This window comes from Setaria italica, chromosome IV, assembly GCF_000263155.2.
Source record: "Setaria italica strain Yugu1 chromosome IV, Setaria_italica_v2.0, whole genome shotgun sequence".
Taxonomy (NCBI): Eukaryota; Viridiplantae; Streptophyta; class Magnoliopsida; order Poales; family Poaceae; genus Setaria; species Setaria italica.
Genome location: NC_028453.1, coordinates 37504122 through 37515004, shown reverse-complemented (window position 1 = coordinate 37515004; position 10883 = coordinate 37504122). Strand labels below are relative to the sequence as shown.

The 10883-nt window shown below is 53.8% G+C and overlaps 1 protein-coding gene across 1 annotated transcript; it reads right to left on the bottom strand.

Moving 5' to 3' along the window:
* Positions 1-7977: 7977 nt before the first annotated feature.
* On the bottom strand, positions 7978-9312 carry LOC101758924 (protein IRX15-LIKE-like). Its single transcript, XM_012845097.3, is given in 3 exon segments — positions 7978-8467; positions 8596-8925; positions 8927-9312. Coding segments are annotated over 3 exon segments (657 nt in total). The 5' UTR covers positions 8980-9312; the 3' UTR covers positions 7978-8193.
* Between the last annotated feature and the right edge of the window lie 1571 nt (positions 9313-10883).

Here is a 10883-nt window from a genome sequence, read left to right as displayed (position 1 = left end):
TACAGATCTGAATTAATTAATAATCGGCTTCGGCTCTGAACATTCAGGAAGCGGTGCATAGGAGTTTGCATCGAAAAGACAACTGAGAGGGCACGAAATAATAGCTAGGAACAAATTAAACCAGCATTTTTGTTAGAAGAGACAGGGGAATTAAGTAGTTAGATATGTCCTCACAATGCGAAAAAGCACTTCCAGATGAAAAGAAAGTTCGTGTCAGTTTAGTAGTGCAAGCACAGCATGGCAAGATCTAGGGAATTAATCAGCTTAAGTTTTTTCCATCAAATCTTATAAGCATAGAAATTTCAATGTTGACGCGTGAGGTTGTTTGGCATGACAGCAAAAAACCAGGCAATTCGTGCATGAAATTGGGAGGAGCCTTCCATATACACACCAACGACGAGTGGCCGTTTAGGCAAGAACGCTTGTCATCTCCAGCCGACGACGCCTTGGATGATCACGACGTGAATATAAGATCGTCGATGCCACCATGAACAACCGAATGCATGCAAAAATCACATTCCATTTCAATTCGGTTGTCCCCTCCCCTTCCTACGAGCAGTCGAGCACTCGCTGCCATGAATTGGATGTTCCCGTACGCCGTGGGCGCGACGACGGGGCCTGGCCCAGGCCCGGTGACCACGGCCGCCACCGCTGCATCCTCGGAGCCTGACTGCCCGTCGTCCCCGGCGTTCAGCGCGGGCGGCGCTAATAACGAAGCCGGTTCGGTCTCCTCTCCATCGGCGACCTCCTCCTCGATCGTCCAGCTCCAGCGCGTCCCGGCGGCAGAGCCCCTCCATCTCGCCACTGTGCTTCGGTGCGGGCGGCGCCGGGATGCTGCTGTGGAGCTCCAGCAAGGCCCTCGCGCGCGCGTCCAGGAACCCAGAGGGTGAGGTTGCACATGCAGGCGGCGAGCACGGCTCCCAAGGGCGACGTGGTGGGGAAAATCCTGCGGAGGATTTCGAGGCGGCTGAGGAAGGCCAGCCAAGGAGTCGCCGCCACCACGCAGCGGCGCCGCCGACGACACGGCCCGCCATAGGGCGGAGGCCGTGGCGAGCGCCGTCGCGTACTGCAAGGAGACGCTCCGGAGTGGCCCGTCGATGTCCTCGCCCAGCCTCGACTGGTGGCTCCACGACATGCAGGATGAGATCATCGCTGGCGGTGCCGCGCACTGCGACGAGCGCGGCGACTCGCGGCCACGTCGGGACCGCTCTCTCCTCCAGAGGCAGGCGAAGGACGCGCACTACAGGTACAGGGAGTACTCGCCGCGCCCGCCATCACCGCCTAGGGACGGGTCGCTCTCCGCCGGCGCCAACGCCCATTGCAACGAGCCGATGCATCACGGCCATCTCACCGGTGACACCACACTTCTCGAACCACCCGCAAATGTCTTTGCAGCTACGCATGCACGCAATGCCCCATCCATGCGGTTGCCACGTATACATGATGATCGAGAGTCGGCAAAGCCGTCGCCATCGGTGGCCGGGAAGTTGGAAATTCGTGGCAGCTTTAGCGAGCTAGAGTTTCTGACAACCTTAGATGGGGACGAAGAGATGATCAATCGTCGTCCTTTTAAGGAACTACGGCGGGCAAGAAGCTAGCCTGAACGATTATATTGATACGCGAGGTTATTGCGTACAAATTACAACCGCAGCTGCTAGTGCAGCACAACACCGCCTAGAACAAAACCCAAACAGGCGGGCGAAAGAGGGAAGAACACACTAAGAAACAAGAGAACTCTTGGTGAGACTACAAACAGAAAACCGAACTTAAGCTACCAGTTGCAGTCAGCTGCCGATTGTCCATGAACAACACCCTGAGAAACATGCTTGCCAGCTTCCCAAGGCCAATGCACTTCCATTCACCCATCATCACTGTGCCACACCGCTACCGCCCTTCCACGTCCAACGAGGGGAGGTATCGTCGAAGGATGAAGGAACCGCCCAGCAAGGGGGGACTAAGAGTGATGGAACCACACCGACGAAAGCTCACCGGAAACGACGACCTCCCTTAGAGGTGGTGGCAACATCTTTCACAGCACATCCGGGTTCCAACTATCACCTTTCAACGCCCTTCAAGGGAAGGGAACCAAGGAGGAGGAAAGGCCGATAACAATGGAGAGAGAAACCCCGGCATTTGGTTTGATGGTACTATCAACAAGGAGAACGACGACGAAGCAGAGGCACCAGCAGTGGAGTCACCGAACCACAGAAGATGCCAGCAATAGGAACCAAGAGGCCGGCCTGCAGAAAGAAGATCACCGAGTTCTCTCAATCGAAGAGGGCTGCAGCTCATGGCGATATCAGGCTTCAGCAGAAGGGTAGTAGTGGTCCATGCGAAGGTGATGCACCTCCCCGCGCACCAAGCGCGGCGCTTTCGCTGCATGGCTGGTTGACCGAGCGAAGGTGGAGCACCTCCCCGCGCACAAGCGCGATGCTTTAGCTGCACGGCCACCGACAGAACTCACTGCGCCCTTGCCGCAAGAGCATCTGCAGAGACGAAGCGGCGCACCTCGCTGCCACAGGGACACGCCCATGCTGCCACCATGTCATCTGCTGCTTTAGCTCCGGCAGGAGCAAGGCAAGTCGAATGCCACCACCACCACCCGAGACGCCAAGCGCGCAGCTGACAGCCACCTAGAAAGAGCAGCTGTCAGCGGCCGCAAGCACGCACAGACGCATCTCCGCAACGTTGAATGACGGGATGGCCACGCACAGAGAAACCCCAAGCCTCCCCCAAGCAGGAGGAGCCAGATCAGGGCCCCAAGTGGCCGGATCTGCGACAGGGAACCTAGCCATGGCCTCTCTAGACCACTCTTTTGCCGCATCTCGATGCGTCATGGCTGACGCAGCCCCGAGCACCCCCACGCGTGAGGAGCGAGATCCGAGCCCCAGATGGCCGTATCTATCGCGGGACAGCCCAGCCATAGCTTCCCCGGACCTCGCAAGCTAGGCTGCAGCACGCCGGGATTTTGGCTGCATAAAATCACAGGATGAAGAAGAGTGGGAGGATTGGGAGGGAGGCGGAGGAGAGGAACAGGCAGGGGCGCCGGCGGCGGCAGGGTGGCCGGTGTGTGGCGCTCTCTCGGTCGGAGTTGGGGGGAGCCCCCTCGCGTCGCCCCGGAGACGACGCCGAGGGGGTACGAGTCCCGTTCCTGGGAGGGAGGGAATCTGTCCCCCAGAGATGATCAATCGTCACTACATCACTATACAAATCTGAATAAGAGGACTCGTTTTTAGGGAAATGGCGTCTGCGCTCTCATTTTACAAGCATTTTGAATCAAAAATACATCTGCTTGGAACCCTGATGTTCGTATCGCAATGCATACGAACCGGAGATCTTGTGTCCTATAACCTAATAAAACTAAAAACCTTGTCACAGATTGTACTCTTTCTGAAGTGGAACAGGTACTGATTTTACCAGTGATTGAAACGCACGGCGACGCACTTAGCCTGCGGCAATGATCCACTCGACTGGCACTGCTTAGCTCGTGCAACGCTATGCTAAAGGCCGTGCGCCAAACCTGCACCCACAATGGTGACGTGCCTGAGCTAATGGGTTGTGAGAAAATTGCTATTCGGATCAAACGATGGAGAGGCTAAACGACCCGGCCCAGGTCCACAGATTACTGAACATGTCAACTGTCTCGTCTTCGCTGCATGCCTAAAGGAAGGGTTAAATCGATCGTTTTTTAAGTAGAAATGGAAATGGCTATTTCAGAGTTCGAAATGGCAAATCATCGATGTCAGATCTGCATCTGGCAAACCTTACATGTCAAGCTTAGAATGGCAAAGCCTTAACGTTTTTGGTAGAATTGATCGTGTTTTTTCTTCAAGCAAAGTTGTATGCGTGATGAAGCAGCTTGGAGCCTTGGACACAATCAGTGAATCACACAACACAAGACAGAAGGCTGGAGCTGTGCTCTGTGGAAGTAGAAAAGTCAAGAGTGCGAGTGCAGCTTCCATCCCATTGGTTGCTTGCAGAGTCTCATGACATGAGCCCCGCCCTGCCCTTCTGCGTCCCCACTGTTAGGCCGTAGCCACTCACCATGACCTGAAAAGATTCTCATCAACCATCAAGTGGCACCGCAGACAGAAGCTCACCCTTCCACTGGTGTAGTGCCTTTGTCGGTGGCAGTGTGGCACACGACCGCACGGGATGTTGGCGGCTACAGTCCTGAACAGAAGCCACTTGACTATCTGCCCTGATGTCTCTCGGATGGATCCACCCTCCTTCCTTCCAGTTCTCCCTCCTCGCATCGTTGCCGGCGCCAAACCTTCCCCCTGTACAGATCAGCAGCGCATGCCCTCGACCCGTCTTGGAAGAATGGGAGTTCCGGCTTGGGCAAAATAAGGGCAACGAGCGTAAAGTACATGGGAACTATGCTGGCACGCAAGAAAGGAGATTTTGCATTATTGTTCCAGTTCGAAGGTCAATGGTGATTTTATTCCTATTTTTTCAACTGTACGTGATTTCCCCCGCTTTTTCAAATCAAAGATTGAGTTTGTCCCTTTTCCGTTGGGAGGGCTTAACAGTGTCAATTTAGCTATGGAATGACAACTTTATTCATGTGGATACGCCCTCTTCTTTTCTACCCTATAAATCATTTCGGCAACATTTTGACATATTTTAAAAGAATTTTGACAAAAACACTTGACATATTTGTATATATTTTAATTTTGACAAGTTGGCATAATTTGCACATCTTCAAATCTGATCAAATTTTGGCAAGCACTTAACAGAATTTGTGCAAGGGCAGCGTACGTACTCGGTACATGTAAATTGCTCACCAAAGGCACAAGAGAACAAATTAGGGTGTCATCGGTTTGCAAATACTATCTTGTTGCCAATGCTTTATACTAATCACTGCGTAAACTGGGGCAGAAAAGCGCATACTTGAAAATGCCCAAAGATGTGATCTGTGAGTACAAGGGGGATGCGGAATGCCAAACATAAAAAAAAAAGGTATTAAATGAAATTTGTGGAACAAATATGCATCCTGAGAAGTCAAGCATAGTCTGGGCTGGGCTTGCTCTGTTTGTCGTTGGGCCTGAGAAAGCAGCTTGGACACGCACACGAGTGAAAGAAAGAGCATTCCACAGTTCCACCGCTGCGGATCGTCGGCGCTGCACCGAGCGTGCCTTTATCGGTGGCATGACCGCACGGGATGTTCTCGGCCACAGCCCTGAACTGAAGCCACCTGGCCATCTCTGCTCTACCCTCTTATGCCGCCCGATTCCTAGCCCGGCCGCACATAGCCCGATCCCATTACTCCAGTGCATCGGCAGGGTCAAATCGAACTTGATATTGCCTTCCATGTTCGTCGCTTGTGGCGTCCACAGTCAGCGTAAGCTCAGGCAAGCACTGATCGAGCCGCTACTGCTGTCCGTTGAACGAGATGATGTGTCCCGCGTACATCCAGCGTACGGCTCAACCCAAAGGACATCATTGGTCAACACCTTGTTAGTTGTTACCCGTCATGTGGCTCATTTATTGTATAAGCTCTGTTTAGGCAACGGCGGATGCAAAACCACTGCTGGGAGCCGGGAGGAAGGCAGTGGACTAGCATCAATGTCTCGTGTACGGTCCACGCGGCGAACCGATTCCCATGTCACTTCGTCGTCCCAGATATGCCCTGTCTCGCATACGTGGCACTGCGGCAAGGAATGGAATGCGCCTAATTTAAGGGAAATACTACATCCCAAATTGCAAATTGCAAGTTATTTTAATATTTTTAAATTGATAACTAGATGAATCTAGAAATATCAAAATGATATATAATTTGGGATAGAAGGAACTAGCACTAGATGATTATATACTCATCTACTAGTGTTATAGACAATACTATGCTAGTACGCTGTACTCCCACGCAGTATAGAGTTGCAGTATCAACTACCACCTCCGTATCAAAATATTTATCGCTGTTGACTTTTGATCACGACGCTTGACCATTCGTATTATTCAAAAAATTATGCAAGTGTGAATTATTTTGTTTGTGTCTTACTTTATTATTATAGTTAATTAAGTATAACTTATGTTTTCGTACATTTGCAATAAATTTTTAAAAAAGATGAATGATCAAACGTTAGCGATAAATATTTTGATACGGAGGGAGTATTATGGAGAGTACGGAGTACTTCAGTGTGTTACTTCTCCCTCCCATGCAGCATTAATAGTTCTTCGTTACATTCTCATTTCCATTTTACACTTGCTTATTGTTTGGTTTATCAGAGTTGGAAATGGGAGATCATATATCAAAGACCAGTTCTTCTACTGTGCGCTGCATCTGGCGTGCCTTGCTCGTCGGTGGCACGGTCACGACCCGACACGTGCGCGGCTGCAGTTGGCCATCTCCACGCCGGTAGATCCTGACCCGCCCGCTCATGCACGAACAAGATGAGGCGTGCGTGCACGGTGGGAACGGGAATATATGGCACCACCCGTTCAACACAGAGTGGTCGAATCGGACACGGCTCGATCGGTGTGTTCAGTTTCCCGTCTAGCATGTACAGCAGCGAGCACCATCAGCGTAGCTCGTCGGTTCAGGCGAGCACCGACGGAACCACGCCGCTGTTCGTTGACCCCCGATGATGTCACGCCTCCTGCGCAAACCCAACACTAGCACTGTTCGACTCGATGGTCGATCGTCGACACTCTGCCATGTGCTGTCATTAATAGTTTGAAGGTCTTCACTACACTATACCAGACAACTCCAGGCGCCAAACTGTTTGGTTTGGACTGTGCGCCGGGAAGAAGACCGTAGCATCAATGCGTCATGTACGGTCCACGCGGCGTTCCATGTCACTTCGACGTCCCAGATATGCCTCTTGCCTCGCCCACGTGGCAGGGAATAAGCATCCACAATGGACGTCTACGTTGCGACCGGAATGGCAGGCAGCTCCCGGCGCTTCTTGATATGCTGTTTCCTCCGTTCTCTTTTGGTATACTATTTTCTCTTAGCATAATGATAAAAGAAAATAATCCTACCTATCATCCTACTTATCATGCTATTAACTAGTTCTCGTAAACCAGCGATTTATTAAGGTCTGGACTTCTTAATGTCTATGTAATCAATCTTGATTGGAAGAACGAAGAGTCACGATCCGAGACAACCATTAAGTTGATTGAACAGCGGGAAAAAAAAGAAACTTTTAGATTTGAAAATATAATTGGAGAACTGTCACCTCTTCCACCACTGCCGTGCCCGGCACGAGCCGGCAGAACCTTTGCGTCGCGTCAGGCAGCGTTAATGGGAGAAGCAGACGAGACGACGAGGCAACAGTCTCTCCTGCCCGGACGCGAGGCTTCCACTCCCACCGCCCCGGCCGGCCGGGCCTCCGTCACGGTGTCCACGAGAGCACGAGACGGCGACCTCGCCCCGTGGCTCCGACGCCGCGCCCAACGGCCAGGAAACAGTGGGGAGCTGGCCGGCTGGCCCTGGCCGGCCGTGGACAGGCAGGAGGCCCCGCGTCAATGAAGGATCCTCTCTCCGGCCCCAGGCTGCAGAGAACCAAAAATGGCAGCATGTTAATGCCGCCGATTCGGCGCTCACTCCTTGCTTCCTTCATTGCAGATGCCAACACTCCTCAACATGATTGATGGTTCCGTGTTGCGCCATTGGTGTATCCCGATGCTGCGAGACAGCGAGAGCGATCAATTCCAGATTGTGATGGTGTTTAGTAGACTGCTAAGAGTTTTTTACAGAAAATACAGAGCATAAGTGGGAGGAGCCCAGGAGGTGGTCAGCTCATCCTCAGTTGCAAATTGGCAAATTGCAATACTCTGCCTGGGAATGGGAATGTTCTGTTCGTAGGTATTCAGATTAGTAACGAACAGATAGTGTAAGTTATTTAAAAATTTGAAAAAAAAATGTTCTTCGCACGTGCCGGGGTTTCCTTTTTCCAAGGATTTTTTCTGGTTCTGGTTGGTGATTGCGTTGAGCAAACGCGAAAAATCAGTGGCAAGGAAAAAGGAAGAACATCGACAGAATGAACCCAGCAACAAAAGGAGTCGTCAAGGACAGACAGACTCCATTCGTCTGCTTTTTTTTTTTCCCTTGTCACACCAATTTTTACAGGCTTCACCTTTCTCTTTTTCACTCACATGACAAACAGCATCATCATTGGCAACCATCATCGAGAGAGGTTAAAAAAAAGTAGAAGAGGTGAGTAATAAGAGTAATTAGGAGCGATAAAACTAGTGGGCGGCCGCGGCGGCGGCGGCGCCGGAGCAGAAGGCGTCCCGGCGGACGGCGCTCCCGCCGCGCACGACGAAGTGGGCGAGCGACCGCGTGCTGGTCTCGGCGACGCGGTTCTCCTCGCACAGGAACTCCCTGGAGCACGCGCGCTCCACCTCCCGCTCGTAGTCGTGCACCAGCACGTCCGTCGTCGCGCCCTCCCCCGCCCGCGTCCGCGCCAGCACCCCCGCCGTGAATATCGCCGACATCCTCCCCGGCGACGACGCCGTGTACCTGTTACGCGACATTGGGAAGGGATTTAGCTAGTTGCGTTCAGCTCGAACTAGAAAAATCGGATCTTTTTGGAGACTGGAGAAGAGGATAATGGAAGAAGAAGTTGGATCTTGGATGGGTAACCCTACCCGCGGGGGCCGTCGACGAGGATGACGTCCCAGGAGACGTCGTAGAGCTGGTTGGGGAGGTCGTTGATGGCGAGGCGGCAGTCGGAGAAGAGGAGGTTCTGGACGGGGCGGCACTCGGCGGCGCGCGCGGTGCGGGCGGCGTCGAGGAGGTCGGGGAACTCGCGGACGGTGGTGGTGTAGGCGACGTCGTAGGCCTCCAGCCCGGGGTGCCGCCCCTCCAGGTGGGACACGTAGTACTGGTTCTCGTCGAGGAACACGGTGCGCCCGCCGTGGTTGAGCGCCCGCCACAGCGGCGTCTCCCCGCCGAGCCCGAACACCAGCAGGTTTGCACGGCGCGCGCCGCTTCAGCACCGCCGCGATGGCGCGCACGTCGGCGCCAGGCATGCTCGCCGTCGAGTTCCCGCCAGCCGACGAGTACTGAACCAGCGCGTCGAACACGTACCCCGGCAGCCCCTCACCCGCCCCCGCCGCCGCGCCGCCGGGACCCCCCCCGCCCCCACCCGCCGGGCACCCGCGAACGCCGCCGACGCCCTCCCGGACGCGCCGGCCCGCCCCCGGGTCCCCGCGCCGCCCGACAGCAGCGTGGTCGCCAGGGAGACGCACGCGAAGCAGGCCAGGAAGACGGCGGCGCACACCCGGCGCCGCGCGCCAAGAACCGCCCCGGGCGACCCCGCGCCGCCGGGCGACTTGTTCGACGACGGGTGCACGACCAGCAGCTTAGGCCCGCTCAGCCCCTTCATCTCCTCCCCTCCCCCCGGCTGCCGAACCCCAAGGCACGAGCTTGGAGCGAGGCAATGGCGAGGTGGAGCCGACGTGCGTGCGGGTGGGCGTGACGAATTTAATAGGACCGATCTGCTCCTCCTTGCCCCCAGAGAGAGAGAGGGAGCAGAGATAGATGTGGAGGAGGAGGTGGGGTGGTGGTGGCTGCGTGGGATGGGGACGAGTAGGGGAATGGATGAAGTGTCAGCTCAAGTGGAGGAGGAGGAGCTAGATGAAGAAGATGGGTTCGGTCCGGCGGAGTCCGGAGGGTTTGGTTGAATTGAATGGGGGGAAAGGAGTTTAATCCCGCCGGGATTTGCGGTGGGTGGTGCTCTTCGTTTTCGTGACCGGCTCTGGCCATCGGCATGGAGATGGAGGAGGATCAGGCAAGGTTCTTGCAAATTAATTGCGTCCAAAAATGTTGAACCCAAATAGTAGTGCTGCACTGCTGCTGCTTGGCACAAGCTGTTCCCATGAAGATAGCAAACGAATTTTTTAATCTGAATTATTAGTGTTGCTGGTGATACTACTATAGCAGTAGCCAAAAAAGAAACAGCGCGTCCTCCAAACAGTTTTGGTTTGAATTTACTTGTGGTGCTATGAATAATGGTTGTTTTTTGCTGTAGAGTTAGAATCTGAATTACAGTTTATCTTCAGTAAAATAATTAGCTGCTACTAATGATTCAGCAGCAGCAGTAGCACCACTGTGGAGTACAAATCAATCTGGTTGCGTCAACGTAAGGTACGAGTTTTTGTCATTTGGGAAATTCGCGTTGTTAGGCCGTCGAGGCTCCTTTGAACGGACGAAATGTGCAGCCACGAAACCCATCGCTTTCTGCCGTCATCCCCAGCTGCACGAGATCAAAGGGGAAAAAACATGATGAAACCTGCCGGCCCTCTCACCTTTTTCCCCCTGCAAAATGTCAGTTCAAGAATGGTCACTCTTCAGGTCTAGGAGCACAATCGGTTAGTTGGAAAGGTATTAGCAGAAATTAGTTGAGCATACGAGGGGCTGTGCGATCAATGTCGAAATGAAAAAAAACAATAACCTGAAAGTCAGCATGAGAAGTCATGAACTGATGCATAAACATTCATCACCTAATTCCTTATATAAAGTCAAGCAAGAAAGATCTTGAGATATACTACCAGAGTTTGGTGCCAAGAAATGTTATTTTGACATGAGAGAGAGAGAACTATTGGTTGATGTCCGAGGTGCGACACCCCTAGCACCGGCTCCTCCGCCGACGCTCCCGCGACCATTCTTGCCAGCCCCACCACCCACCCTCCTCCCCCAGTAGGTGGGTCGGCCGCTCCGGCGCCCGCCTCCACCCAACCCTCCTCCCCTATCCATGCGTCCCCCTCCTCGGTTCCACCGCGACCCCTTGTGTGGGCCCAGCGGCGCCCAACGCGTCTTCGCTTCCGTGCCACCAGTCAGCTGGCTCGAGCAGCTGCAGGCTTCTCCTCCCCTCGCGCTCCGGTGTGAGGCCCTTCCGGTTTGCAGCCGCTAAAAGATTGCCTACCGTACGCGA